We start from the raw sequence: 16,538 nt of genomic DNA, 5'->3' as shown, positions 1-16,538 counted from the left end.
TTTAAATTCTGAGAATGTAAATAGCTAGGGTCCTTGTTCTCATTTGTTAATACCCAAGGGCAGTGGTTGTACTTATAAACACAGAAACATTATCAGTCGTGGTAAGTGAGTGAGTGAGTTTAGTTTTACGTCACACTCAGCAATATTTCAGCTATATGGCGACGGTCTGTAAATAATGGAGCCTGGACCAGACAATCCAGTGATCAACAGCATGAGCATCAATCTGGACAATTGGGAACCAATTATATGTGTATCAGTCGTGGTAAGAGACCACAATACTGGATTAGGTGACCAAACTTAGTGACTGGGTTCATTGGTTTCATCAGTCACGGGTTTGTCTAGTCCAGGCTCCATTTACAGATGGCTCTGACATAGCTGGAGTAATGTTAACTGCCAGGTAAAACAACAAATTTAACATTCAACAGAAAATTCTTATTGTGCAAGATATATTGCTCTTATTAGTTGGATCTGAAATAGTGGAAAGGTTTGTGTGTCTTGCACAGTGTACCCAAATCTCAAAACACTGGAAAACCTCAGAGTCACCAACTATCAAGAAATAATTCAAGTAATTTTATTGTTCATGACATTACTGAAGGACAAAGTATGCACAAATGATAAACAATATCAATGATTAGAAGTGAAATAGAACAGGAAGGAACAAGACACATGATAGTCCTTAGAATTCTCAATGCTGATCTGAAGGAAGAGCAGCAGTCACTCAGTCTGATCCAATTGGTGTTTCCTGAAGGTTTCCAGTCTCGGCACAATCATGTCAATGTCAGTGAACACTCTTGTAGGCTATTATGGTGGGGATGGCAATGGTTGTGATAGTCTTGTTCTAGCAGGTTCAGTCTCCATTTACGTCTGTGAGTGCTGGTCGCTTCTGTGATCGAATACCAGCCCTGAAATGAACAAAAATCATTAGAATAGATCTTGCATGCAGCCACATAATCTGTAGATCAAACAGACCTGTGAAGATTCAGGTTGGAATTGGTCTTCAGTAACCCATGCTTGTCGCAAGAGGCTACTAATGGGATCGGGTGGTCAGGGACGCCGACTTGGTTGACACATGTCATCGTATTCCAATGTGCGTAGATCGATGGTCATGATGTTGATCACTGGATTGTCTGGTCCAGACTCGATTATTTACAGACCGCCACCATATAGCTGGAATATTGCTAGGGACATTAAACAACAACCAAACTATAGATCAAAGAACATTATTGAAGAGCTGGGCATGCTGGGGTGAATACACAGTGCTTGATTGGGTTTGGTACATACTACTAGTGGAAGTGGTAGTGGAAGGGTGCTTTGTAATATCAGCAATCTGCTATTCAGAGGTACTGGGCACCTGCGTCTCGTTCTTTGTAAAGCATATGTACATAAAATGACAAGGCTTTCGGTTTGAATAATATTCAAACTTGGAAAGATATGTTCAAAAGGTGTTATAATGTCTGCATGGCAAGTGTGAGTCAGTTCACAGTGAGAACTTTAAGAAGCATCCAGGAGACATATGTCATCTGACATGTACTGGAGATGGTAACCTTTAAGCTACAACTGTTGTAAGTCTATGTTATGGGAGTTATGATCACCTTGGATCGCTTGTTACACTGACATCCTGGATCAATGCTCACAATATCAACCCCTGGACTTACTGGGCCAGACTTGATCGTTTACAGGCAGCCACCACACTGATGGAGTACTGACGAGTGTGGAAGTAAACAAGCAAACAAACAAACAAACAAAGACCATCACATACTACTTAGAGTTAGTGAGTGAGTTTAGTTTTACACCGCACTCCGCAATGTTCAAGCTATATGGCGGCGGTCTGTAAATAATCGTGTCTGGACCAGACAATCCAGTGATCAACAGCATGGCCATTGATCTTCACAATTGGGAACCGATGACATGTGTCAACCAAGTCAGCGAGGCTGTCCACCCGATCCCGTTAGTCGCCTCTTACGACAAGCATGGGTTACTGAAGATCAATATTCTAACCCGGACCTTCACGGGTATACTATTTAGAGAACTTGGCCCAAGCACATGGTCCTCAGTGAAGGGAAACAATCAGAGGAAATATAGCATGCAATACATTATTGGGTCTAAGGAATCTACAGCAGTGTATATCATATATATGGAATATATATTGAATGTATGGGTTGGATCTTGGAGATCACAGCTCCACTACATTATCAATGGTATAGGTACTGTAGAGTGGGTGATGCACCAAGGCAGTTAGACTGTGGGGTGGACATTCTAACAATGTTAATGATGTTATTCATTTGTACACTGCTTATTTCCAAAGTAGCAAGGCTCTGAAGTGCTGTAATAATTACCCCGGATAACCCAAGCTGCCTGTTAGGTGCCAAAAGGTTATAGTCACATGACTTTATCCAACCGGGTACCCATTTTCTGCTGGGTGAACAGAGGCAATTTTGAACAAACTCACTTGCCTAAGGTGAGACCACATGTATCACATGTGCATTGTTGTGGGGCAGGACTGAGGTCCTAGAAACTCTCAGGATTCAAGCTGCCAAACACGGTCACCCATCCAAGAACACTCCGCGACCAACTTATCTTATCTTCAACTGATTTGTGACCTGAGCTCTATGCACACGACCACACATCACTTAATCTAAACACGGGAATCATTATCCTGATTATGTGTCAATATGTTCAATGCCAAACTAACTCTGATAAAGCGTGATAATAATTTTTCATGCTTACAAAGTATTCTCCAGTTCACCTGATATTTTATCCAACCATAAGAATATCCTACAAAAACATTCATAGGAATTAATTTTCGTCAGACTGTTTGCAACATTATTTTTTCAACTCTTATCATGTACACTTAAGCCTTCCCCCTTACTCTATAAGCCGTTCTCCAGACTCTAGAAGATCCCAGTGCCTTGGTGCAACACTGTAGACTTACTACAAGCGTAATTCCTGCAGTATTGAGCAGGGGTTCAAGTACATATTGTTTTCAAGCATACAGCCAAGCAGCTACTCCGATCCAAGACCTGTCTACTTTGACAAATATAAACTCTTTACCGACAGTACTGCTGGACCCGGTTGACTTGGAAGGTGAAAGTTTAATACCGTTTACTGCGAGGAGTTTTGGGTTCTTCAGTTACAGACTGGGAACTGTCTTTTCCTTCCAGTAGAAGACCCTGTAGATTTCGCCTCGTGTGCTCCAGTGATTCAACCTGTTTAACATTAGCCTTGCTGCCACGGAGTGGGGTTGGAGAGCCAAACACACTGTTCTCTAGCTCGCTGAAAGAGAAAAGTTGATGATGAAACAGCTGTGTGGTGGTAGTCTGTAAACAGAGCCTTGGCCAGACAATCAAGTGATTGACATCATTCACATCAATCCACACATCTGAGAGAGATGATATGCAATCAGCTTAGCCAAATTTATTGCGGCCTATGTTTCTACCTGAATCCTCACAGGTACATAAACTTTAGGACATAGGACACAATCATACAATGAAATAGAACTAAAGAGTGATTAACTCTGACCCACGATGACTGCAACTGTATGTCCCAATATATAACGCAATACAGACACATGTATCGTACATTGTATCCACCCTTATCATCATTATTATCTGTACATTCAAATCAGGAGACCTGACCATTTTATCATAAACCCTTCATCTCCCATACACCTGCAGCATGTTAATACCACAGTAAATGTCTCACAACAGGTTGACTGACTGACTGACTGACTGACTGACTGAGTTCAGTTTTACGCTTTTTAGCAATACTCAAGCAATCATCTCCTGGGGGACACCAGAAATGGCTTCACACATTGTGCCCATGTGGGGAATCACACCACAGGTTGAAAATAAGGAAATGATAAAGTATGATGGAGAGCTGAACAAGGATTTCTGTTACCTGTCTGCTTGAGCTTGTGTCCGTGTGCGTCGGCCTGTTGTTGACTTGGCTGTCTTGTTGGCCTGTGGCATCAGGATTGGGGCGGTCGTTTTCACTGACTTGGCTACAAACAAGAATTAGTTGAATGTTCACCATGTGATCACTTATACTGAATCCTCCTCTGTGTATGATGTTTATTTTGTTTAATGAAGCACTCAGCAATATTCCAGCTATATGGCAGCGGTCTGTAAATAGTCGAGTCTGGACCAGACAATCCAGTGATCAACAGCATCAGTATCAATCTGTGCAGTTGGGATACAATGACGTGTCAACCAGGTTAGCAATCCTGGCCTCGTCTACGTGTACAGAACATATGTTACAAAGTTTGTTAAAAAAACAAACATGAGTTCAATACATTTAGGACAGGGAAATTTTGAAGCTTTCAACAGCTGGCATTCAATTAAAACAGTCACTGTAACTGTATGTGCCACCATCTTGTGGGAGAAACAGAAGAATATTTTAGTTATTGACCTTCCCTACAACATTTGTTGCAACAATACACCACCACATCTGTTGTAACAACTTCCTATAACATGTCTTCAAAATGACTGACTGACTGACTGACTGACTGAGTTTGGTTTTACGCCGCTTTTAGCAATATTCCAGCAACATCACGGCGGGCTTCACACATTGTACCCATGTGGGCATTCGAACCCGGGTCTTTGGCGTGGCGAGCCAACGCTTTAACCATTAGGCTACCCCACCGCCCCTCTTCAAAATGAAGGTTAAACAACCTTCAACTACAACAACTGTAACAATATACCACAACCTGTTGTGACAACACATAGAATATGTTAAACAACCTTCAACTACAACAACTGTAACAATATACCACAACCTGTTGTGACAACACATAGAATATGTTAAACAACCTTCAACTACAACTGTAACAATATACCACAACCTGTTGTGACAACACATAGAATATGTTAACAACCTTCAACTACAACAACTGTAACAATATACCACAACCTGTTGTGACAACACATAGAATATGTTAACAACCTTCAACTACAACAACTGTAACAATATACCACAACCTGTTGTGACAACACATAGAATATGTTAAACAACCCTTTAACAACTGCAGTAACAACATCCTTCACACCCTACCTCTTGTTGTTCGCTTGACTTTCACATTCTTCGTAGATGCAGCCGTGTTTTCTATTGTAGTGTTTAGAGCAAGTGTAACAGTTCCAGTTGCCTCCCTTTGGCTGGAACTCTCCACCTGAGTGCTCTGTGAGTCTGACAGAGTGTCAACAACACTTATAGCTATATCAGAGCTCTGGGAGTCGGACACCACACTGGTGATGTCCACACTAGTAGCGACAGTGTCTTGGGAGTCCGGAACAGTGCTGGTCTGTGAAGATGAGAGGGGTCCTTGTGATTCAGTCACAGCACTGCTGGCGTCAACCGCAGTGTCCTCACCGCCCTCTGCTTCTTCAGATGTTGGCGCAGCATCAGCATTGGTGATGCTGGTCTTGTCTGCCAGCATGGAGTCAACAGAGGCCTTGAACCTCTCCACAGCCTTGACACTCTGCTTTTCTTTCACAACCTGCAGAGAAACATTGTCAACTGAATCAATCAATGCTATGTTTCAGGTGCCTTGTAATAGGTTCATGAAATTGACGTACAGTGTGTCACTGGTCACTGTCACTTACTCAGGCACCTGGCAACTGAAGGTGTGGGTACAAGTGAGTGAGTGAGTGAGTTTAGTTCATAGCTGCTTTCAGCAATATTCCAGCACACCAGAAATGGGTTCCACACATTGTGCCCATGTGGGAAATCGTACCCGGGTCTCTGGCGTGACGAGTGGACGCCTTATCCACTAGGCTACCCTACCACCCCAAATCAGGATAAAAGACCATAGAACCATGTACTAAGAATATGCCATGACCACTATTATGGATTGAGTGAGTGAGTGAGTGAGTGAGTGAGTGAGTTTAGTTTTACGCCGCTTTTAGCAATATTCCAGCAATATCACGGCGGGGACACCATAAATGGGCTTCACACATTGTACCCATGTGGGGAATCGAACCTGGGTATTCGGCGTGGCGTGCGAACGCTTTAACCACAAGGCTACCTCACCGCCGATGGATGGATGGATGGATGGATGGGTGTGTGTGTGTGTGTCTCTGTGTGTGTGTGTGAGTGAGTGAGTGAGTGAGTGAGTGTGTGTGTGTGTGTGTGTGTGAATGATCAGTTGGTCAAGGTTGGTTCAATACCGCTTTGAATAACAAATCAGTCAAGTAGTGGCTTATCTTGATGTTGGGAAAAGCACAAAGTAATGTCAATCTTCATTTATTTCCTAAAAAACCCAGAAATGCCTATTTCCTTGTTTTGCAAGGTACGACATGTGATTGAGGTACTGTTAAGTTCTGCATACCTCCAGCATCTGGTCACAGAGCACCTGCATGTCCTTCAGTTGTGTGTCGGGGCTCAGGTCCAGCTGGTTCAGGAGGCGTGTCCACAGCTTGACGCTGAAGGAGTCAGGGCTGGACAGGATCTCGTTACACACTAGCACAGCTATGTGGTCATGTCCTGGGTTGTCCTGCGACAAAACAGTGCAAGAAATATATCATCTCTTTCAACAACCGAAGTATTATCTGAGTGAGAGACAATGCTGAGCTTGGTTTGACATTGCCTTGGCAACAGTGGATTGCAAGAACCTGCTGCAGGCTGTTTTTCAAAATTTGCCACCCAAAACTTGACAAAATTGCAAGGGCATTTTTGGTTGAACAATCCAAACAGTTAGATGGCTATGTTTAAGGCCGCTTGTTTTGAACAGTATTTCTGTAATATAATTATCGCTATGAGTTAGTTTGATGTCTGAGGAAGGCTTTATCACCTTAGTGAAGCCTATGAGCATGGATACGAGAGAATTAACCCAGAATCATGACCAGGGTGAAGCAGGATGATTCAGCACCCCGTTTCACAAAGCTCTCTGGTAGCATTCGTACTTCCTGTACTGTAACATTGACATAGATAGTCGTAACACTACAAGAGCTTTGTGAAACGGGGCCCAGGACCTTAATCAAGTGTTTCTGGTGTTAAGGGAAGTAACTCTGTAAGGGTTGTGATTGGCTCAAAGACGGGATTTTAACCCAACACTAGATACACATCTTGGCAAGTGAGTGCTTGAGTTTAGTTTTACGCCGCTTTAGCAATATTCCAGCAATATCATGATGGGGACACCCAAGAAATAACCCAGACTGACTGACTGACTGAGTATGGTTTTAATCAGCTTTTAGCAATATTCAAGCAACATCTGTAAGGGGGACACCAGAAATGGGCTTCACACATTGTACCCATGTGGGATTCCACTGATCACATCTGTTCTAATCACATAAGTGGAGCTCTGTGGACAGGGGAGCATTACATATCTTCCTTCCTCAATCTCTCCAAAATCAGATCAGACATGTTACAGCTTATTCAGCTTGACCTGATCAAGTGAATACTAATGCATTAGCGTTGACTGTATCACAACTGGTTGAGTATATTATTGTGAAGGGGCACACCTTTGTCAGTTGATTGTCAACATGTCCCAACAGCCGAGACAGATCGCTGTTTGAAATCTCAGTGTTGAGAAATTGCCAGCAATGTCCTAACAATGTCTTAACTTTAAAAATGAAGCTACTGATGGTTTAATATATCCGATTCAGGCAGTGAGCAGCAGCAGCAACTGGTGTTTCCAGTACAACCCTAGGCCTAATAGAACAAGAACAACATTCACTGCTCCCTGTTTAATGAAGTTAACTCAACCTGCCGTTTGTGCCATTTGACCTCCCAGGTCATGCATATATGTAAGAGTAGCTCAGGTCAAGCTGAACTACCTGTACTTATTTGCATCAAGAGGACAGTTCCTTCAAGTAGGTGAACTTTCTATTCAATATCACGGCTTTAAACTTTACTATTAGAGTGAGCCAAACATTGAATCAAGCATCTTGAAATTAACATAGTCATGTATTTTGAACATATATAACATAAATCTGAACATCCTTGCATCTATACTCAAAATGATGACATGCCTAGGGTATTTTTATGTTCTGTGGTATGGTGTTTTTAGAGCTAAAAAGGAAATTGATGAATCAAGCAGTTAAAAGTGAATCCAAATAGTGAGAAAGCTGACATCTGATTGGTTGAAAAACCCCAAATCCTCTATTTAGATCTGGCAGTCAGAGCTCCCTCAAGTTAACATGATGCTACCTACTGAGGAGTTGTCTCCAGATCCTGAATCAGAGAAGTATTGTATGATGAGTAAAACATTTGATTTTAATTCTTATATACAAACACATTTCAAACACTGTCTGACTAATTTTCAAAAGTTAGTACCAGTATATGACAAGTTAGGGATATCAGTTGTATTCTGCAGTCTCAACCATAGTCAAAAACCTTCTTCTTCATTAACAACACTTCAATCCTTGGGCTACTCTGCCATAACATGAGACTTACAGCGATCAGACTGAATTCTGGTTAATCCCCACAGGAATGGTGTTCTCTCAACAATTTTGGACTTACAGTGACCAGACTCTGTGAGTTCTGGTTGACCACCAGGAGTTTGGAGTTGACAAGCTGGACCAGGAAGTCTCCCACGTTGCCTACGTTGACCTCGTTGAGGGGGCTGGATGTTGGGGCATTCAGCAGGGTGTTCAGTGTAGGCATGAACGCCTCCTCAAACAACTCCTGGTTAGCCCTGGTGTGAGGGGAAAGAATAATAGAAGATGATTGATGTAAGTGATGTTGGATTAATCTTATTTGCCATCAGAAGTATCCATGACATCAATAACTGACCAATCATATCAGTTTAATGTTAAGATTTTGTGGAAAACACACTAGTAATAAAGTTAACATGCATGAAAACACTAAAGCTTTTACTAGTGTCAAGATGGGTGTGCTTTGGAGAATATAGGAAAATATCCTGTATAATTTTAAAATTCAACCAGGGTATTGCTTTTATTGAAGGATATTTAGGCAACAAGCTCTGAATCTGCAAATTATGGATTACAATCCTAACAAATTCCAAACACTGTTGCTGCTTTATAGCGGCTTCAATAGTGTTGGTTTTCCAATGTTGATGAACATGTGTTTTCACCTAATGAAGGAGCAAGAATTAGCTCTGAAATGTCGTATATTAATAGAATAAAAAGAAGTTGTTATCCATGAAAAGTGTCATGTATTCATGTTTGCTCAACTTCTAAATGCCTTTCAAGAACTTCATGTTCATTCAGATCCATAAGAGTGACAAATACTGAGTAACATTAAAAAATAGCACAAACACCTAACATTTATTGACAATGTAAACTACACATGCATCATCCACTGACCTGCAAGCGAAGGCAAACACTGGCAAGAAGGCTCCGAGACAGTGCCTGAGGTGGTTGTCATCTTCTGTCAGTGGGTTATACCACAACAATAGGAGGTGAGACAGGAGTTTGGAAGATACCACTCTGCCAGACAGCAGCAACTTGGCCATACCCTCAGCAGCAACGGTCCTCAACTCTGAACTCTGTGACCACAAGGTTCAAGTGTCTTGTTAATAATTTCTCTGGTTTCAACACATGGAATAAAGGGTAGAGGTGGAGATGGGTTTAAAATGGGGACCTATTTGGCCATGAAATATTACGAAAGAACAGTGAGTTTGGTTGTCTTTTGATGTCATGGTTAAAAGACCTGCATTTTGCTGAAAATACTGTCATTGAACAGATTGGTAGCAAAAGGAAATGTTTGAATAAGGTGTTGAGGATCAACTGACCAGGTGAAACAGCTATTATGAAAAATATTCAAGCTGAAAACTATGAAACTCTTATGAAGTTGGGGACCACCTAATTCTTTCATATTACTATACATACTCTGACATTGAATGATAGATTAACTGGTACTATGAATGACTCGGGTGGGCCCTGTGTGTCGTCCATGGTAACAAGTATCTCTACTCTAGTTGTTCAGGACGCCTCCGTGGTGTTGTGGATAGAGCGTCCGCCCGGAGAGCGGAAGGTCGCGGGTTCGATCCCCGACCGCGTCATACCAAAAGACGTTTAAATATGGTACTTGTTGGTCCCTGTCTGGCACTAGGCATTAATGGGTACAACAAGGACTGGTCGGCTCGGAGTCAATATAATGTGTCTGAGTGGGGTATTCATTCTTCACTGCGGCATGGTATCTCAGTGGGCTAGCACTATAAAACCAGCTTCAGTCTGGGCTAGTACAAGCATCCGCGCATACATATACACACGCATGCACGTCGTCATATAAGCGAAATATTCTCAAGCACGACATAAAACCCAATTTCACCTCACCTCTAGTTGTTACCTCTGAGGGGGCGGTGGGGTAGCCTAATGGTTAAAGTGTCTGCTTGTCATGCTGCAGACTTGGGTTTGATTCACCACATGGGTACAATGTGTGAAGCTCATTTCTGGTTTCTCCCGCCGTGATATTGCTGGAATATTGCTAAAAGCGGCGTAAAACCATACTCACTCACCCATTACCTCTGAATCAAGGAAGGCACTGAGAATGGCCACCAGCTTGGTAGCAATGTCTGCAGAAGCATCAGATTTCTTTGAGCTGGTGGTAACGGCATCGGCCAGAGTGTCATCTGGGGAATCTGCAGTAACCTCTGCTGTGTCGGAACTGGAGCTGGTGTTGCTCCCCTCAGCTGCTGTCGAAGCTTCCTGTCGTGTGATGCCCAGTCCGAACATGTGGACCAGGTCAAACAAGCATTGGAGAGCCGTGGTCTTCACCGTCTCCGTGTCATGTTGGGACACCTGATGGTAGCGTTTTAATATCATCAAGTTATGATCATTCACCATGTAATTACTAGTGTTATGATGTGCATGGTATACACACACGATCAGTTTACTACTATTAATCTTCAAAATTTGATTCAATGTCTGTTTGATCAATAAATCATTGGCCAAAGTTCCCAACAGGTTCCATTAGTGGTTTTCCAATGCGAAACTGCTTCTGTAGACAAACATGGCTGAATACCAAGCGGTGCTCAGACAATGTATACATCTCATGTGTCTAAAGTTACTTTGTTCAGGGTAAAGACGTCATAAGCATTATTATTTTAAGGAATGTCGAAAATGAGGGAGAGATTAAAGAATTAAAGCCCTTTCAAGGTCAGGCTGACACATTCAAGGGCCTAAAAAAATATTTGATGACTGATCATCAGCTGACCTCTATGAGCAGCGGCAGGTACTGCATAACCACCTCTTCCTTGAGTAGACAGCTGAGTCCCAGAGCCTTGATGGCAGCATTACGTACGTCAGATTCAGCATTCTGTACCCCAGGCAGCACCTGCAAACGTGTGATCCATACAGACATGAACATGGCAGATGGGCGACATAGAGTCCAGCTGAACAAAATGGACACTCAGAAAATACAAGTGTACTTTGCTGTTGCATTCCTCTGAATGAGAACTGACATATTGCAGTTGCTACCTTCGGAAACAAGTCTCCAGTATCATGTACATGTATCAGGGACTTCACCATCTTAACCTGCCTCTCGAGCAACATGTGCAGGTGCCAGTGTCTTCACAGTGTATTACCTGGCTCTCCAGCAACATGTGCAGGTGTCAGTGTCTTCACAGTGTATTACCTGGCTCTCCAGCAACATGTGCAGGTGCCAGTGTCTTCACAGTGTATTACCTGGCTCTCCAGCAACATGTGCAGGTGTCAGTGTCTTCACAGTGTATTACCTGGCTCTCCAGCAACATGTGCAGGTGCCAGTGTCTTCAGTGTATTACCTGGCTCTCCAGCAACATGTGCAGGTGTCAGTGTCTTCACAGTGTATTACCTGGCTCTCCAGCAACATGTGCAGGTGCCAGTGTCTTCAGTGTATTACCTGGCTCTCCAGCAACATGTGCAGGTGCCAGTGTCTTCACTGTGTATTACCTGGCTCTCCAGCAACATGTGCAGGTGTCAGTGTCTTCACAGTGTATTACCTGGCTCTCCAGCAACATGTGCAGGTGTCAGTGTCTTCACAGTGTATTACCTGGCTCTCCAGCAACATGTGCAGGTGTCAGTGTCTTCAGTGTATTACCTGGCTCTCCAGCAACATGTGCAGGTGTCAGTGTCTTCAGTGTATTACCTGGCTCTCCAGCAACATGTGCAGGTGCCAGTGTCTTCACTGTGTATTACCTGGCTCTCCCAGCAACATGTGCAGGTGTCAGTGTCTTCAGTGTATTACCTGGCTCTCCAGCAACATGTGCAGGTGCCAGTGTCTTCACTGTGTATTGCCTGGCTCTCCAGCAACATGTGCAGGTGTCAGTGTCTTCACAGTGTATTACCTGGCTCTCCAGCAGCATGTGCAGGTGCCAGTGTCTTCAGTGTATTACCTGGCTCTCCAGCAACATGTGCAGGTGTCAGTGTCTTCACTGTGTGTATTACCTGGCTCTCCAGCAACATGTGCAGGTGCCAGTGTCTTCAGTGTATTACCTGGCTCTCAAGCAACATGTGCAGGTGCCAGTGTCTTCACTGTGTATTACCTGGCTCTCCAGCAGCATGTGCAGGTGTCAGTGTCTTCACTGTTTATTACCTGGCTCTCCAGCAACATGTGCAGGTGTTAGTGTCTTCACAGTGTATTACACCGGCTCTCCAGCAACATGTGCAGGTGTCAGTGTCTTCACTGTTTATTACCTGGCTCTCCAGCAACATGTGTAGGTGTCAGTGTCTTCACAGTGTATTACCTGCCTCTCAAGCAACATGTGCAGGTGCCAGTGTCTTCCTGTGTATTACCTGCCTCTCAAGCAACATGTGCGGAGTGTCAGTGTCTTCACAGTGTATTACCTGCCTCTCAAGCAACATGTGCGGGTGTCAGTGTCTTCAGTGTATTACCTGGCTCTCAAGCAACATGTGCAGGTGTCAGTGTCTTCACTGTGTATTACCTGGCTCTCCAGCAGCATGTGCAGAGTAGAGCGTTGAGTGTCTTCACCCGGGCAGCTGAGTCAGCAGTTCACTGATAACAGTCAGGCACTTCAGGATGGTGAAGGGATCACTCTGCAAGATATCAGGAAATTGCTTGATTAGCATGGTTAAATTTAATAATTCATAGCCCTAAATCCATCCCTCCGAGGCATCTATACCTCCTGTGTCAACTGACATTTAAGTCAAACCCCAAACCACAGTACTGTTCCAACATATATACTTGAATAACCTTCAGCCCACCTTCTCTGTGCATTATCTCCTGTGATTGGGGCTCTCCTGTTCAGGAGTAAGGATGCTCAGCATCCAGCTCAGCTACAGAACTCTTCAGCTCCGCTGGCAGGCAAAACTCCTGACATCTCACACATTCCTCCAGCTCTTCCTTAGCTTGGTTCAGTCGCACCCGGATACTGGCGATCTGCAAGTCAAGGAACAAGGTTCAGTTTTAATAGCAGAAGCAACAGGATCTTTGTATTTAGCATGTTCAGTCAAAAAGTACATGGATAAAATCAGCTTGGGTATATTTCTATCATTCAATTTTACTCAAGTACTTAACATCACAAGGCACATCTGAATTCTTACCATTGAGGATACTGAACCTTACAAATATGCACAAACAAGAAGCCTGTAGTCATGACTGTTGTATGATCAGAATTACTTACATTAACAATACCATCAGATCCAACCCTACTGAGAATCATTTTCTCACAATTTCCCTGAGAATTCATAATGGGCCTGACAACATCTACAATACCATCAGATCCAACCCTACTGAGAATCATTATCTGACAATTTCCCTGAGAATTCATCATGGGCCTGACAACATCTACAATACCATCAGATCCAACCCTACTGAGAATCATTATCTGACAATTTCCCTGAGAATTCATCATGGGCCTGACAACATCTACAATACCTTCAGGTCCAACTGCCGCCTCTCATCTTTGTCCAGTGTTTTCTCCACGATGGTGATTGGCTCCCGTATTTCGGAGATGGTCTCGGCCAGGTAGGCCACCAGCGTGTCTGTGTTTGTCTTCACCAGGTGAAGTGTGGAAATGATGTACTTCATCAAGGCGTGACTCACGTGGTCGCAGATCATCATGTCGTGGAGCAGCTTCTCCAGTTCACGCCTGTAACAGAGTCAGTGTAACTTGTGTAGAGACAGTATCATGTTACATGTTCGCTTGTTGACTTATACAACCTTTGACCTGTGAACATCCGGGTTAGAACTGGTCTTCAGTAACCCATGCTTGTTGTAAGAGGCGACTTACAAGATCAGGGTGGTCAAGCTTGCAGACTTAGTTGACTCATGTCACCGTATCCCATTTGCGTAGTACGATGCTCATGCTGTTGATCACTGGATTGTCTGGTCCAGACTCGATTATTTACAGACCACTACCATATAGCTGGAATATTGCTGAGTGTGGTGTTAAACAACAATCAATGCAACCTTAAGCATATTTCCATGCAATGGTGGTTTCTATTCATAGTAAATAATCTAACATGAATTACAAAACCAGTGGTTGATATTATGAACAGAGACCCATCTATCGCAGTACAATGCCATCGATCAAGTCACTGACCTAACCATGTAATGCAATTTAGTCGCCACTTTTAACAAGCAATTCAATGGTGGGTAACCATTCTAAGGGTCCAAAAATGCTTTCGTAGCGGACAATTTAGTTTGAAGTGAGAGGAGCTCAGTGTAAATCTAAGTTCAACAACTGTGAACAGAACAGGTACAGTTATCCCTTGCTGTTAAGTGGGTTTGTGGTCTATAGATATAGGCCAGGTAATATCGCACCCAGACACAGTATATTGACTCCAGTTTGACAAATCATTGTTTCATTCCTTTAATCGTTGTAACACTGCCCTGCTGGGAATGTGAAACACCAACATTTCACTCTCTGGGCAAATGCTCTCTCCACTGGACCATGGAGGCAGTCTAATCAGATTGTACTGGCAGGCCGGACACTTCCTGACTGGTCTGATCTGATCTGATCTGATGTGATAGGTCCCTGTGAATACAGTCATAGCGACCATCCTGATCTGATGGGTCCGTGTAGTGAAGAGACTTAGCAACCAGCCTGATCTGATGGGTCGAGAGTACTTGAAGAGAGACTTACCGACCAGCCTGATCTGATGGGTCGAGTAATTGAAGAGAGACTTACCAACCAGCCTGATCTGATGGGCCCGAGTAATTGAAGAGAGACTTCGACCAGCCTGATCTGATGGGTCGAGTAATTGAAGAGAGACTTACCGACCAGCCTGATCTGATGGGTCGAGTAGTGGTTGAAGAGAGACTTACCGACCAGCCTGATCTGATGGGTCGAGTAATTGAAGAGAGGCGTGCCGACCAGCCTGATCTGATGGGTCGAGTAGTGAAGAGAGACTTACCGACCAGCCCGATCTGATGGGTCGAGTACTTTCGAAGAAGAGACTTACCCGACCAGCCCGATCTGATGGGTCGAGTACTTGAAGAGAGACTTACCGACCAGCCTGATCTGATGGGTCGAGTAGCGAAGAGACTTACCGACCAGCCTGATCTGATGGGTCGAGTAATTGATTGAAGAGACTTACCGACCAGCCTGATCTGATGGGTCAGTACTTTCGAAGAGACTTACCGACCAGCCTGATCTGATGGGTCCGAGTAGTTGAAGAGAGAGACTTACCGACCAGCCTGATCTGACAGGTCCATGTACTTGAAGAGAGAGGATCTGCTGTCCTATGTATTGAGCTCCAGCTGTCTGTCAAAGTCATCACCAAGACCTGTCAGCTTCTCCAGAAACCTGCTGAGACATGCAGAAACATTAGGGAGTGAGTGAATGAGTGAGTTTAACAGAGGTTCCAGTCATATCAGCGAGTGAAAGCTAAATATTGGAGTAAAACCTGAAAGAGGTATCATTTACCACTTCTGTAAAACCATCTTACACAGGTGTGATGCTGAAACCCTGAAACATAACCATGGCTAACCTGGATCTGGACCTGTATTTATTGGATCTTGATGGTCCCAAAGGGACGTAACTCTGCAGTGAACTTTGGTACCCTACAAGGCTGGGTCACCTGTGCAGTGACATCACTGAGATTAGGTGAGATGCTAAGCAATGAATGACATTCAGAGTTCTCAGGTCTTCTACATTCCATAACTACAGCTCTAGAAAAAATACCCAGGCCCAGCTATAGGCAGCGATTTAGCAATGATTCTCAAAATAAGTGCCATTGACAAAAACAAACTGGAAAAATGTGACATTAATCAAAGCGAGAATGCTTTCTTGCAGACATGGGGCTAAATATCTGAATTTGAGCTAATGACTTGAGGCAAATTACGTTAGCCAAGGCAAGAGGAGATGTTTATGAGCAGACACAAAAACAGATGATTTCATACCCTATCATGATCAGACTTACTTTTCTGACATATTTGCACAGTACAATACTAGGATGGCAGGACTTTATCCAGCTGTTCCTCGTTATGTGGCGCCTTCTCCTGCCGCGAACTGACACAACACCCGTACATGGCACTCTACCGTCAGCTTGTCATCAGAGATCAGGGTCCTTCAACACATTGCAGCAACATCATAGGGGAGATGTACATGTTGTGGGTAATTGCTGGTATTGACGGCTGTACCATCTGACAGGTTGAACTAATGCACGCCCTGGCAACATGTAATACGTAACTGCGGG

The 16,538-nt window shown here is 43.6% G+C and overlaps 2 protein-coding genes across 2 annotated transcripts; both read right to left on the bottom strand.

Moving 5' to 3' along the window:
* Window positions 1–555: 555 nt before the first annotated feature.
* LOC124273297 (condensin complex subunit 3-like) lies at window positions 556–11,517 on the bottom strand. The gene is made up of 10 exons (XM_046708540.1): window positions 11,483–11,517; window positions 11,113–11,232; window positions 10,422–10,697; window positions 9,261–9,442; window positions 8,455–8,629; window positions 6,323–6,487; window positions 5,050–5,491; window positions 3,898–4,000; window positions 3,100–3,273; window positions 556–902 (listed from the first exon to the last, which is right to left on the bottom strand). The coding sequence occupies exons 1-10, from the start codon at window positions 11,498–11,500 to the stop codon at window positions 848–850; spliced, it is 1,710 nt and encodes a 569-aa protein (XP_046564496.1). The 5' UTR covers window positions 11,501–11,517; the 3' UTR covers window positions 556–847.
* Window positions 11,518–13,140: 1,623 nt separating this feature from the next.
* LOC124273294 lies at window positions 13,141–15,565 on the bottom strand. The gene is made up of 3 exons (XM_046708538.1): window positions 15,530–15,565; window positions 13,774–13,987; window positions 13,141–13,275 (listed from the first exon to the last, which is right to left on the bottom strand). Exons 1-3 carry the CDS (start codon window positions 15,553–15,555, stop codon window positions 13,141–13,143), a joined length of 375 nt encoding a protein of 124 aa, XP_046564494.1. The 5' UTR covers window positions 15,556–15,565.
* Between the last annotated feature and the right edge of the window lie 973 nt (window positions 15,566–16,538).

Source organism: Haliotis rubra, unplaced genomic scaffold (assembly GCF_003918875.1).
Source record: "Haliotis rubra isolate DU_JTF1 unplaced genomic scaffold, ASM391887v1 Scf1792, whole genome shotgun sequence".
Classification (NCBI taxonomy): Eukaryota; Metazoa; Mollusca; class Gastropoda; order Lepetellida; family Haliotidae; genus Haliotis; species Haliotis rubra.
The sequence above is the reverse complement of the archived record's forward strand: the minus strand, read 5'-3'. Positions and strand labels throughout refer to the sequence as shown.

Coding starts and splice junctions, on each gene's coding strand:
- LOC124273294 (XM_046708538.1), bottom strand. CDS start 15,555: ATGGACCTGTCAGATCAGGCTGGTCG. Junction 13,988..15,529: donor CTGTCAGATCAGGCTGGTCG/GTAAGTCTCTCT, acceptor ACTCTGTTACAG/GCGTGAACTGGAGAAGCTGC. Junction 13,276..13,773: donor GGCGGCAGTTGGACCTGAAG/GTATTGTAGATG, acceptor CTTGACTTGCAG/ATCGCCAGTATCCGGGTGCG.
- LOC124273297 (XM_046708540.1), bottom strand. Junction 6,488..8,454: donor ACTCACAGAGTCTGGTCACT/GTAAGTCCAAAA, acceptor GTTTTGTCGCAG/GACAACCCAGGACATGACCA. Junction 903..3,099: donor AAAACTCCTCGCAGTAAACG/GTATTAAACTTT, acceptor TGTTCATTTCAG/GGCTGGTATTCGATCACAGA.